Source organism: Pongo pygmaeus, chromosome 1, assembly GCF_028885625.2.
Source record: "Pongo pygmaeus isolate AG05252 chromosome 1, NHGRI_mPonPyg2-v2.0_pri, whole genome shotgun sequence".
NCBI lineage: Eukaryota > Metazoa > Chordata > Mammalia > Primates > Hominidae > Pongo > Pongo pygmaeus.
In genome coordinates, this window is record NC_072373.2 from 146,252,567 (window position 1) to 146,266,404 (window position 13,838).

Sequence of the window (13,838 nt, forward strand, 5' to 3'; positions counted from 1 at the left end):
GGCTGGGAACTATCTTGGGAGAGTGTAAGCATGGTTTGAATATTGCAGTGGATCCCCAGTGGGGAAGCCATCAGCTAACTGCATTCTTTGAAACATGTTAATTTAAGTGACACATCTCCATGGCTGCCACAAAGGCTGTGTGTGATACATTTTAATTTAACAAACATTTGTTGGTTGCCAATTTTATACAAATAATATGCTAGACACTGTTAGGGATTTTGAGAGTTGTTTACTCATTCATTTATTTGCTCACTTAATCATGCATTCAACAGATATTTATTGAGGGACTACCGTGCCCCAGGCACTATTCAAGGTGTGGAGGCACAAGACTCTTATTTAAGTATCTTAATTCCATTTAGAGACCATTATGGAAATATGTATCCCACTTTTTCTGTTCCAGGATTGAGGCATTTGTGGTTGTTTATTAGCCTGTTGTAAAGCTTCAAGATTAGAATGACATACACACAGAGTCTTCCACATGCTTTCCTTTTTTCTGTTCTTGGAAATTAAAAAAAAAAATTATTTGCCTTCAAATTTTCCTTCATGGATATAAAATGTAAAGATCAAGGGTATGGGAATTAAATCCTGAAAAGAACCCTCACCAGGTGAAAATGGAAATAGTTAATCTTATTTAATGTCATGTGATAACTCCATACTTGCATAATTTAGCTTTCTGCCAAGAATGCAGTTGCTTTATATAGTTTGTGAGGAATATATATGAAGTATGAAAATATAGTCGTGTTGGTGGGCTGCAAAGAATGCCAGATTTGCTGAAAAGCTTATTATCTGATGTGATACCTAGACATAAACTAAGAGTGGAAGATGAAGAGAAATAACTAATGATATTAAGGTTGTACTATATTTGCATTTATTTTAGGGTGCTAAGAGATCCTTGTTTATCAAGTATTACTTCTCTAAATAGCAATTTATTTTTAATACCTACCATGGCTGCTTCTGCATGCATTTTGATGATACTGTTTTCCGTCTCTGTTTTATTCAGGCTGACATAGATGCTGTTCAGAGCTGTTCGTTTTGCATCAGCAAAGATGCCTTTACCCTATAGCCATCGCTGCTGCATGCATCATTAGTACAGCATGTGGTGATTTTAATGTTATTTCTAAACCGCCTTCACCTCGTGCCATTATTTTAATTTAGGACCAACTGTTCAGCCATATGGAGCAGTTTGTCATTCAACATCTGTATGCTCTTGCAAAATATGAATTTGTCTGTGTGCTTTATGCCTTCAAATGTGCTATATTTCATATGGAAGAGACAAATCTTTTCATTTTATTAATGTTGTCATTGACTGAATCTCCCATTTATTTTTTCCCTTGGAGAGCTTAATGTTGGATTGGGATGCTTTTAAAAGTCATAATGTAAGGAAATGGATACCTATATTCTATAAGTTAGCCTCACTTAAGCCCACAGATAACACAAGGGCACCTTGCTGATCATTTATTTTTGTGTTTCACAAATTATTCATCTTCCACCCAATTTCTTCAATCCCCAAAGCACCAGAAATCCAAAAAAGCATCACAAGTAGAACTGGCACTAATTTATCTCATTCCAGTCTAATTTCTTGCCTGCCTGGTCTGTGCTTTCTTAAAATTATTAAGTGAATGTTTGGCTAAAAGTGCAGTCATTGTCTCCCCATCTGTATAGCCTTCTAAACAAACTATTCCATACTCCATGGCCATAAAGGAGGGAGTGCCTAGGCAACCTTGCTTGTACACAGTGATCCCACCTTCCTCCCAAATACCATTTGACTAAAGATGAATCTGAATTTAGAAGAGATAATGGGGTTCTCTCTAGGCTTTTGCTGCTGGCATCTGGAAAAATCTAAATTGTGAGGCAGTGCTGGATGTAGTTAAGAGGGTAGGTCTGGATACAATGGGCTGGGTAATCTTGAGCAAGTTACTTGTCTGCTTTGTCCCTGAGTTTTCTCATCCGTAAAGTGGGGATCCAAAAGGTTTTCACAACCAAAAAAATGTTCATAACCCCTAGGCAGCAAAACCTAACCCACCTGAATTCATTTGGTGACAATGACCTGATAAGAAGTTATGTATTGATTTTGTCTATCTCTTGGTTTGAATATTTACGTTTTTTTCCTGCAGAAATAATAATATGTATGATTATGGAATCTAAGCTTGAGATTTTTGGAAAGGGGCTGTGGACCAGTAGTATCTACGTCATGTTTTTGTTTTGAGGACTAAATGAGTTAATATATGTAAAAGTGCTTAGAGCAGTGTTTGACACATGGTAAGTTCTCTCAATGATTTTTTACCTTGTGTACATAGGTGTTACTTTCCTGCAAGGAATGACTCACTAAGACAGGAACCTACTAAATGATAGACATTGTCTTAAACCTTGGGGACCTGGTAACTTTATTACCAAGATGGGCACAATTTACTCCCTTTATATGCATAACAGTCTCCGTTAATTAAACAGGAAATTAAAATAAAATAAGATGATTGCTAATAAAGGAAGAACTGGGCATTAAGATATCAAATGATAGTTCAGTGGCAGGTAAAGTTTCCCTTAGAAGTGGCATTTGAAGTGAAACATAGAAGTTTATCAGATGAAGAGATAGGAGAAGACTGTTTCAGGCAGAGGAAAGAGCTTATGTGAAGACTCAGAGGAGAGTTGAAGGATTTGGGTTCCTGTTCCCTCAGTTTGTGTTGTTCCATGTCCTCCAAATTATAGGGGTGGGTCTCCCAGGACCAAAGCTTGCCTTCTTGCGGAGGCTCCTTGAAAACTGAAAGCAAAGAGAAGCAAAGAGGAATGCGTGTTCCCAGTGGTTTGCTCTGGACAGGAAGGAGAATGTGCCTCGTTTGCCCAGACCATATCAGTCTCACCAATCTGGGAAACTGCTTCTTAGGTAGGGGTGCCTGATAGGGTACCATGATGCCTGCAGATTTTTCCATTTCCATATTGAAGAAAACATTAGGAATGGAGCAGAAGCATTCCCCATCCCTAACTCCCTGGCTCCATTCTGAAGTTGCTGCTTTTAGTCATGTATGGGCTAGAATATGGTACTGTCATGCTACTAAAATTTCCTCTAAATTAAGAAAATATATGCAGAGTGGTGGTCAAAAGAATCTCCTCTAAGTAATGTACCTAGCACAGTGTTTGGCATAGAGCAGGCGTTTGATACATGTTAGTTGCCCTTGAAGTGTATTTAAAAAGAAATTAATGAATACTCCATGATCTCAAATCCTTTATCATTTTAAAGTTGAATAATCATTTTATAATATAATGTGAAAACTGATGAACTTAAGGTAATGTTAAAATTGCCAGTATCAGTAACACTTTTCAATTTGTTATTTTATATAACTCATATTTATCCTTGAGACTAATATATGGGTTATCTTGGCTACTTTTTTATTCTTTCCTTTCTGCATTATGACTTTTGGCCTATTATTACTTACTAATATATTGACAGAAAGTAGAAAGGAAAAGTGAGAAGAAAAATGATTTAAATTTATCATTTACAGCTAGTGTTGATTCTTATATCACATTAGTCATGAACACTGCTTTCTACACTAAAAAATATAAAGGCTTAAACTAGTAGCTTAAATTAAAATTGTAAAAACTAAAAGGCATGAATTAATGCCTTGATACTCATATTTCAGTATTATCATGAAGTTTTAAGATATTCCTCTTTATAATGAAGCATTTGTTACCTGTAATGAGCCTTTTCATGAGTTTTTTCACACACTACTTGATTACAGATTGCATTTTCCCTCCTCATCCCCTGCCCCTTCCCCTAGGACACACCCTGACCTACAGTAGGATTTGTAATACTGCCCCCGTCACAGGCAGGAAGCTGGAACAGGAAGGGAAGGAATGCTGCTGCTCACACAGTTCCCTGTGAGAAGCTGTAGTTCCTAGTCTTCTATAAATATCACCTTGAAAGCTTTTTACTAAATTTATTTTTAAACAAATGTTTATTCTAAATTTGCCTTGATCAGAGATAACTAACATCATTTCTTTAAATATTGCTGTTTTAAAGAGAAACAAATCATTCTTTCATCTGCTTCCAATTCTTCATGTTTGTGTCTGTTGAGAGAAATGTCTTTATTTAGTCTTTATGTTTGAAAGCCTTTTCCCTTTTCATCTTTCACTTTCATTTGTATAGGCAGTTGCCATAATTATAGCTAGATAAAACAAAAAGTGAAAAATCCACTTTAATGAATGGAGATCAGAATATTAGTATTTGGTGTTTCTTTTTTTTTGTTTTTTTTACAAAAGGATTTTGTTGGAAATACCTACATTGCGTAAGTATCAAGTACATATGAATTAGACAAAACAGTTTTTTGGGGTTTACAAATTTTTTAGGACCTCTAGGATTTCAGTGGTCCAGATTAATCATAGTCCTTATTTCATGATACTCTTTCATGATTGGTTTGGGCATGGCCGGCTTTTATTTAGTGTTATTTAGTGTTTTTAAGTTTATTATACCACCTGTGAACCCAACACGCAAATCAAAAGCTAGGTTCTTGGAAGTAACGCATATAACCAAATGATTCCCTTCCATCCCCCTGGCTCCCCGTTTCCCAGGTAGTTATATTCTTGAACTCAGTGTTCACTGATCTCATCTCTCATCTCCTCTCCTCTCCTCTCCTGTCCTCTCCTCCCCTCTCCCCTCCTCTCCTCTCCTCCCCTCTCCCCTCCTCTCCCCTACTTACTTACTTTCTTTCTTTCTTTCTTTTTTCTTTCTTTCTTTCTTTCTTTCTTTCTCTTTCTTTCTTTCCTTCTTTCTTTTTCTTTCTTTCTCTTTCTTTTTCTCTCTTTCTTTCTTCATATATATATATATATATAATGTTTATGTATATTCCCCATGTGTTTTTAAAACTTAATTGTTTTTACTTCTATTACAAGGGTATCATGGCCAGGGGTGATGGTGCATGCCTGTAATCCCAGCACTTTGGGCGACCATGGTGGGCAGATCGCTTGAGCTCAGGAGTTCAAGACCAGCTTGAGCAATGTGGTGAAACCCTGTCTCTACAAAAAAATGCAAAAATTAGCCGGGCATGGTGGTGTGTGCCTCTTGTCCCGCCTCCTCAGGAGGCTGAGATGGGAGGATAGCTTGATCCTAAGAGGTTGAGGCTACAGTAAGCCGAGATTGTGCCCCTGCACTCCAGCCTGGGTGACAGAGCGAGACCTTGCCTCAAAAAAAAGGGGGTGGTATCATGCTATATATAATCTCTAGTACATTTTTTACCTTACCATTTATTATGAAGATGTTCTATCTTGTGTGTTATATTTGATTCATTTTGACTACTGTATTAATACTGCATAATAGTCCAGAGGGGGTGAGTATCCACTGTTTATTTACTCAATCTCCTGTTGTTGAAGAGTTCGATTATTTCTAGGTGTTTACAATTGTTAACAGCTGCTATGAATGTTCTTGTACATGCTGCCTCCTATTTTTACCTATGAGAGATTATTTCAGGAATAAAACTGCTGGGCCATAGGGATGTTAATTTTTAACTTTAGGAGATAATACCAAACCCCAAACTGTTTTCTCGTTTGTGCACTGATCTGTACTCACACTAACAATGTCTTAAGAGACCTGGTAGATTCCATATCCTCTCTAGCACTTGATATCGTCAGACTTTTAATTTTTGTCAGCTACATGGATATCTTATTATGGCCTTAATTTTTGTTCTTTATGTTTATTGGGCATATTTATTTCCTCTTTTCTGAAATGCCTGTTTGAATGTTTTGTCCTTTTTTTCTATTAAAATTTTTGGTAAACATTCTTATATATTCCTGATACTAATCTTTTGTTGGATATATATGTTTTGAATATATTTTTGCAGTTTGTAAGTTTGTCTTTTATTTTCTTTAAGGTATATTTAATGACCAGAAGTTGTTATTTTTAATACAATCAAAATCTATTAATCTTTTATGGTCCATACCTTTTTGTGACTTAAGTAGTATTTTTCTAGCCCATGGTCCAAAAACTACTCACCTATACTTTCCACTAAGATACAGAATAGTTTATTTTTATTAACATGTAAGACCTTAACCCCTCTAGAGTTGATTCTTTTCAATTTAATGAGGGATTCAGCTTTATCTTTTCTTCATCTAGTCCATAAATATTATAATTTTGAAATCTCTATTTATTGAACAGTCTCTTCTTATTCCACTGACCTAAGTTATTGCCTCTGTCATATACCGAAGTTTCATAAATGCATGGACCTATTTCTAGACTTTTTGTTCTATGCTATTGTTCAGTGTGTGTGTGTTCCTCTTTGACTTTTATTTTTATTTATTTTACTTTTGATCATGGCTTACTGCATCCTTGACTACTTGAGCTCAAGCAGTCTTCTCATTGTAGCCTCCCCCGCCAGGTAGCTGGGACTGCAGATGTATAATGCCAGGCTAATTTTTAAAAAGTTTTGTAGAGACAGGTTCTCACTATATTGCCCAGGCTGGTCTGGAACTCCTGGACTCAAGCTACATCTTTGAATTTTAGACACAGATATACATTCCTAGATTGTAAGTACTTTGGTTTTTCCACTAGGTTTTGGACATAGTGAAAACAAGCATTCGTACAGTTCTTCCACGCATCTGGAAGGTGCCTGATGTCGAAGAAGTAAATTTATATCGGATTTTCAACCGGGTTTTTAATCGCTTACTCTGGAGTCATGGCCAAGGGCTCTGGAACTGTTTCTGTGATTCAGGGTAAGTTCTAAGTCATCTTTTATTATCGTCATTTTTTAATATTTTACCATTTAGTTATAGAGGTAGCCTAATAAAGTGCTTGAATGATCTTTTAAAATATGGATTTCTTTTACTGCATGTAATGTTTAGTACTCAACTATAATTTATATCAATTAAGCTGATTTAGATAAGATGATGAATATGAACACAATACCACCTAATTAATTTGAATTCAGTAGAGAGAAGGTAGTCCTAATTAAAGAAAATACAAACCAATATCCTTGAAGTTCTCCTGCAGTTGCCTTCTAAAATTATGGCTACACTTCTCCTCCTCCCCAGAATCCTAGTGCTGCTAAAGCTGCTGTGACTCATTGTCATTTTAGCCTCAAGATATCTAAAACCAAACATTCCACGTCCTTTTATTTGGAAGTGGCTTCCTTTCTTGGCTTCCCTTAATCCTATTGTTATTCTCTCAGTCATACAAGTTGGATATCACAGGGGCATCTGCATCTTCCTTTTCCCTCACTGTCTTTATTCAATCATTTGCTAAATCCTATTATTTTTCTGTCACATTCCCACATGGCTAAACTAGCTTGTTTCCATTCATTCTTTCAACAATCATCAAGTACTCACTTTTGTGCTAATATTTTTGGAGGTACAGTGTTGAATCTGACACAGATAATAACTAACCATACTACTTATTGTGTGAGATGCATTGTTCTAATCAGTTTACACGTGTTAAGTGATTTAAACCTCATAACATCAATTTGAGTCAGGTTTTATATTATCTCTATTTTATAGATAGGGAAACTGAGGCACAGATAGGTGCTAAGGACCTAGTGGAACTGGGATTTGAACTCATTTAGCCTTGACCCCAGAGTTCATGCTCTTAACCTGTAAACTCTGATGTCTCTAGCAGATAAAGTATGACATATACAAAGCAAATCATTTGATATGGTTTGTCTGTGTCCCCACCCAAATCTCATCTTGAATTGTAGTTCCCATAATCCCCATGTGTCATGGGAGGGACCTGGTGGGAGGTAATTGAATCATGGGGATGGTTACCCCCATGCTGCTGTTCTCTTGATAGTGAGTGAATTCTCATGGGATCTGATGGTTTTATAAGGGGCTTTTCCCCCTTTTACTTGGCACTTCTCCTTGCTGCCGCCATGTGGAGAAAGACATGTTTGCTTCCCCTTCTGCCATGACTGTAAGTTTCTTGAGGCTTCCCCAGCTATGCTGAACTATGAGTTAATTAAATATCTTTCCTTTGTAAATTGCCCAGTCTTGGGTATGTCTTTTTTAGCAGTGTGAGAATGGACTAATACATCATTATAGAAGAGGTACAGATAAAGTATGACAGGATTTTAGACAAAAGGAGCCTTTTTTTGGTAAGACAGCTAAGTGAAATGATTAGATTTCTAGGCATTTTTGTTTCCAGTTTTTTGTTTCTCATGTCCTTCTTACTGTCAGAATCATTTCCTAAAATCTGTAGTGATTTTCCTCCTTTATAATTTAAGTTTAAACTTCTTATCTACAGATACAAGGCTATCTAATATGCTGTTTTCTTCTTATTTCTCCAGTCTTCCTTCTCATTACTCTCCTACTTGAATTCTGCTCCAGAAAAAACTCATTGTTTTTCAGATTTATTAAAAATTTGTCGTTTTCTTCCTCTGAACTGTTGATGTCATTTAATATCTGATTGGATGGCTTTCTACCACCCCAACCTTCTGTACCCTCTGTATTATTTGAATCTAATGTAAAGCCCCATACTATACCTACCTCTTCTGTAAAACCTTAACATACTGTTCTATTCTGAAATGATCTCAGAATATTCTCCACTTAAATATTCTAGCCATGTGATACAGAATCATTCATATCATTTGGAGACTCAGTCTTTCTACCATTTTTTTTTTCTTAGCTGCCATTCACCAACAGGGAGAATTAATAAGGCACTCTGGGTGTGATGAAATCTGAGAATAATTTGGGCTATTATTTCTACAGAGAATTAAGTGAAACATTTGAACTCCACAGCCCCTTAGTTGATGGCTCTCGTAAAAGTTCTCCCAATCTGAACTTATAATGGAAACATTTTTTTCTGTTGGTTGATCCGTTGGCTTGATGCTATATATGAATCCCAGCTACTCTCTACCATGGAGAGCAATGAGAAATCTGTTAGTGAAATCAATGCTGTGGCTCTGAGTCCATAGATAATCTTCAACATCAGACCCTAAAGATACCCATAAAGTGGTGCTTCCTTGCTTCCAGGGCTCCTTTCCTGAACTATTTTGCTAACATACTTTAACTTGATTCAGAATCCTTTTCTCCTATCCTTGGCACAATACTGCCTGCCAGTTTCTCTGGTGGTATCTATTAGTACTAGTAATCGTAGGGATAGTAAGTAGTATTTATTGAAGGCTTACTAAATGTCTGACATTGTTTTACATATTAAATATTTGTATAATCTCCACAAAAAGTATTTTGAGTAAACTATTACCGTCATTTACAGATGAGGAATTGAAGCATAAACAGAGTATATAATTTACTCAATTTCCCATAGTAACTGTATGAGCCTATATTTAAATCCAGGTAGTCTGAGTCAGAAGCCCAAGCTCTTAACTCTGTGCTTCACTGACATTCCCCAAAGCAGATTTGCCAATGGTTGCCAAGCTTGTTTTACTGCAAGTCCATAGCATTAGCCAAATAGCTAGCCTACTATGCCTGTGCAGGTGAGGCAGGAGTAGTTTTGAGACCAATTTGACTCCACTCTCATCTACTTCTTTCAATTTAGTAGTTTAAAGAGGTGAGTTTAATATCAGATTTTATTTTGCATTAATGAGTTTTTTAGGCTTCCTCAATTTAGTGAAGTCACATAGAACTGTGTGTGTTTGATTCTCAGTTTGGACCCAGAATAGTTCTTCTTTATCCTTTGAATCATGCCTTCTCAATGTATACTCCTTTAACCTTTGGTCTGAAGGCCTAACAGTCATGGTGAAAATCTACTCTTCTCAGTTTTTAAGGAGTGATTTTAATATAAGGTTCAACTTTCTTTCACAGTTAGGTGTAAAATCTTAGAAAAATATAATCCAAGTCTTTGATTATATCCAAGAATCCAAGGCCTTGATTCTTGCCTTTGCATGTCAACATCCCCAACAATAAAACAAAGTAAGTAAACCATCCCCTGTCTACCTCCAGAAACACCAGAGTAATGTAGATCTTTGTGGTAGGTTTCCCTAGAGTTGGCCAAGGGGGTTTTACTGATGTATGAAACAGAAAACACCCTTGTTCCTCTCTTTTCCTCTACCAGTCTGCTGATGCCCATGCCCAGTAACAGTTTTATCATATGCAGCCTCCTGGGAGTGTTATGATGCCCACATTTGGAATATGTTTACTTTAGGGAAATAGCTCTTGGAATTTCCATAAATAAAATTATCTACCATGTTTTACTGGGATAGAGGAAGTCTGAGGTTCTATGGGACTCAAACTTAGGCCTGAGAGCTGGAGAATGGTGGCTATGGGAAGTGGCATTTCAGGTGAGAGTTAAAGGAAGAATAGGAGTTTGTGAGGTAAAGCCAAGAGAGGAGCCAGGGTAATATGGGAGAAGAAATACATGGTTTGGGAAAGCCCCATCTCCACTCAAAATCCTAATATGTAAACCCTAAAGAAGAGAATCTGGCTTGGACTCCCTTGCCAAAGTATTTTCCTGTGGGGGTTTGTCATGTAAAAGCTTTTCTTTTAGAATCTTAGGGCAAGAAGAAATTTAAAGGAATATTCTAAGGCGTAGTCTATTTCTAGGCTGGAGTATGCCTATTTGAAAAGGTATGCATAATATATAGACTACTTAAAATGATGTGAATCTCCCTGTTCTCATGTCACTTTCAATTGGATGTGTTGTTGTTATATTTTTTAGGTCATTAATCTTTCTGTTGGTGATTACTGTGTTGGTATGTATAAACTTCAGCAGCCTGGAAGAGGAAAAGAGAGGGACAAGGGTGTTTTCTGTTTGATGCATCAGTAAAACTCCTGGGCCAATTCTAGGGACACCCACCACAACTTTTCCTTTCTCCTTTCTGCTACTTAACTTTGGGCTACTCAATCAGGACTTGTACCAGTGGAGAAAGGAACGAATCAGTTTCACTCTTTAGATAACTGCTTTATGAAATGTTTTGATGAGAAACTGGGTGAAAATTATTGGATTACTGGATAATGTGAGGATTTCTAAGTTTCTGGATTTCATGAATAACTCTCCTTTGTTGCCAGAGATATTCAGTATTCTATGTCTTACTGTTATATTACTTAAAAAAGTCATTTAAAGTGATTTCCTTTTATATTACTGTGAGGATTAGGGAGAGCCAGAAAGAACTTTTTAATCATTTAAATTTTCTTTTTGAATTCATGGATTTTGGTGACCCTATTTCCTTGGAATTTAGATTCAAAAAGCAGGTAGATGAGACCTGGGGTTCTTTGATAAAAGCACTTGTATTTTAACTATTTTTACCTCCCTTCACCTTTTGAAAAAACTTTGTGTTGCTAGTGTTGAAAGTTGAAATACTGTAGTATCATAGAGGCATTTCGCATCTACTCAGCTATGCCAGGTGGCAGGTAGGAGTAGAGAATACAGTTCTGTACTCAGGTTTCCTTTGTGTAGAGGGGGCCCACTGCCCACTTGCCCTAGGGCCAGATGAAGCAGGTTGGTTTCATTTTCTTTAGTATTTTGGTATGCTGACACCTAAGTATGGATTAATATATAGAGTAGAATTTAGTCTTGGCTAGTAGTGGTGAATATACACACCAGAAATAAATATGTATAGGATCTTGATTCATGTATTTATTTTAAATATTTAAGGGAGAATGAGAGAGTGAGAAGCCAAAGCTGGTCATATTATAACTCACATATTATTCAAGAAGTTACATCAGATTAGAGTGTTACAGAAGAAGCCCTTTTAACTTTCCTCCATTTTATTTGTTCTTTCCCTACCTCTAAAGAAAAATTACCATAATATGAGTGATCTGATAGTTGATCTGATCAAATAGCTCCAGAGTATCAAGAAATAAATATATCCAAGTTAAGAGTAGAGGGTGGTGATAGAGGTAGACTTTTATAGACATACCCAAATCCCAGCAGAAAGAAAAGTGCTAGGCAGACAGTCAAAACACAGGATTTTTTTTTTATGTATTCACATTTATATGAAATTTTATAGGGTCTGCTAAATCAAAGTATACTAATTATAAACATACTCCCTAATTAATTTATTTTTCCAGCATTTTTTAATCAAATTAGGTAAGTAGATTTATATCTCTATCTACATCTATAAATCTTGATAAACACGTATGTGTCATATCTAGTTTTTCTTCCATTTAGCAGTAATTTAAATTTTGTTTTTACAGTTAATTTAACCATCAAATTACTGTTTCTTAAATAAAAATAATTTTCATTCCTTTGCCAATTAAAAAACCCCAATATTTTAAAAGCCTATTATATTTAGTCTTGAACATTTCAGAACACTGAAGAAAATTTGTTTCTTTCAATTAACTCATTTCAGTCTTACTCCCTTTAAGAAAACCTGTCATTCATTGATGACATGCTGTCTATTTGGGGCCACATTTCTCTGAAAAAATAAACAGTAGCTTTTCTAGTAAAAAATACATTCTGTTTCTAAGGCATTTTTTTAAGAATTCAAAATATATCAAATATCCACAGAAGGTTGGAAGTGGAGTCTTTGTGTTTCCCATTGGGAAGTTTACTTCCAGGAAAATATTGTCCTGAACACTTCTTCCTGTGCTTTTCTCTCTGAGGGTTATGTGAATTGCTTTATGCAAAATGAGATGTGAATCATTACCAAGTCTCAAACCAAAATTTCCCCTGGAGGCTTGAAGAGTTTCAAGGAATAAGTCTGAGGAATAAATCTCTCTCTCTCTCTCCCTCTGTCTCTCTCTCTCTCCCTCCCTCCCTAGTGATGGAGTAGTGAGGTGTTTCCTGATATAAACCATGATGCCATGATGGTGAACTTAGGAATTGTTAACACACATACACACATACACACACACAACCCAAACAAAATTGAAGTTTACCAAGGAAGTACGCACCATTACCTGCTTTGGAATAAGCTGAGTTCAATGAAGGAGAAGGCATACTGCTTCTGGGATTGCAGTAGGGCAGTACTTGTTAAGATAGCATTACTTCTAGCACACAGAACCTGTGCTCTAGGAATATCATGGATATAGTTATGTCTAAAAGTGTTTTGAAAGGGATGGTCACAATCAAATATTAACCTAAATTCTCCTAGTGAAGAGAGGTCAACAATTGTTTCAGCAACTTTTTAATCATTTCAAGGGATCATTCTTAAGGTAAATACAGATTCCGAGAAAGCCTAAATTCCAAGAATACTTAATTTTTGAGAAATTAGCTCAGTATTTTACAAATACCTTAATATAGAGTAACTCCGTTTTTTAAGAGGTGTTGGAAAACTATCCTATTAGCCATCCAGAGTTGGCAGCTTTAAAAGCTTTAAGGACAAATAGTGCTGGGCATGGTGACACATGCCTGTAGTCCCAGCTACTTCAAGGCTAAAGTGAGGGAGGATCACTTGAGGCCAGGAATTCGAGGCTGTAGTGCATCATGATTGTGCGTGTGAATAGCCACTGTACTCCAGTCTGGGCAACATAGTGAGACACTCTCTCTCTCTCACACACAAACACACACCCACATGCACAAACACACACACAGACAAATAGTATATGTATTTGATGTTGTGTTTCTTTACTATAAAGATTAATTTCCTAATTTGTATTTATTATGTATCTTTAAACCATTCATAGTTATTGCAAATGTGTGAGGCCATTTCTATTTCCCTTATTGGTTTGTTGCTAGGGAAGTGATATAGCTGGTTGTCATTTTTAACAGCCAGCATGAGATCATGTCTGTTTCCATGCCAACAGATCCTCTTGGGAGAGTATATTCAATAAAAGCCCGGAGGTGGTGACTCCTTTGCAGCTCCAGTGTTGCCAGCGCCTGGTGGAGCTTTGTAAACAGTGCCTGCTAGTGGTTTACAAATATGCAACTGACAAAAGAGGATCACTTTCAGGCATTGGTCCTGACTGGGGTAATTCCAGGTACTTGTTCATATTCTCTAACCCTTGAGAGTTTTATATTAAGTGATGCTAAA

At 36.4% G+C, this 13,838-nt stretch overlaps 1 protein-coding gene across 7 annotated transcripts in view; it reads left to right on the forward strand.

Annotated features, from left to right (window-relative positions):
• The window catches only part of TTLL7 (tubulin tyrosine ligase like 7), a 139,981-nt gene that overhangs the window by 109,429 nt on the left and 16,714 nt on the right, over positions 1–13,838 (forward strand). For 4 of the 7 annotated variants that reach the window (XM_054486901.2, XM_063653635.1, XM_054486902.2 and 1 more), the window contains 2 exons: positions 6,533–6,693; positions 13,612–13,785. In XM_054486901.2, coding sequence (XP_054342876.1) covers positions 6,533–6,693; positions 13,612–13,785 — 335 coding nt within the window. Of the gene's footprint in view, positions 1–2,114; positions 2,260–6,532; positions 6,694–9,729; positions 10,001–13,611; positions 13,786–13,838 lie in introns of those variants that run through there. The other 3 variants (XR_010124176.1, XM_063653649.1, XM_063653645.1) reach the window with 3 other exon arrangements.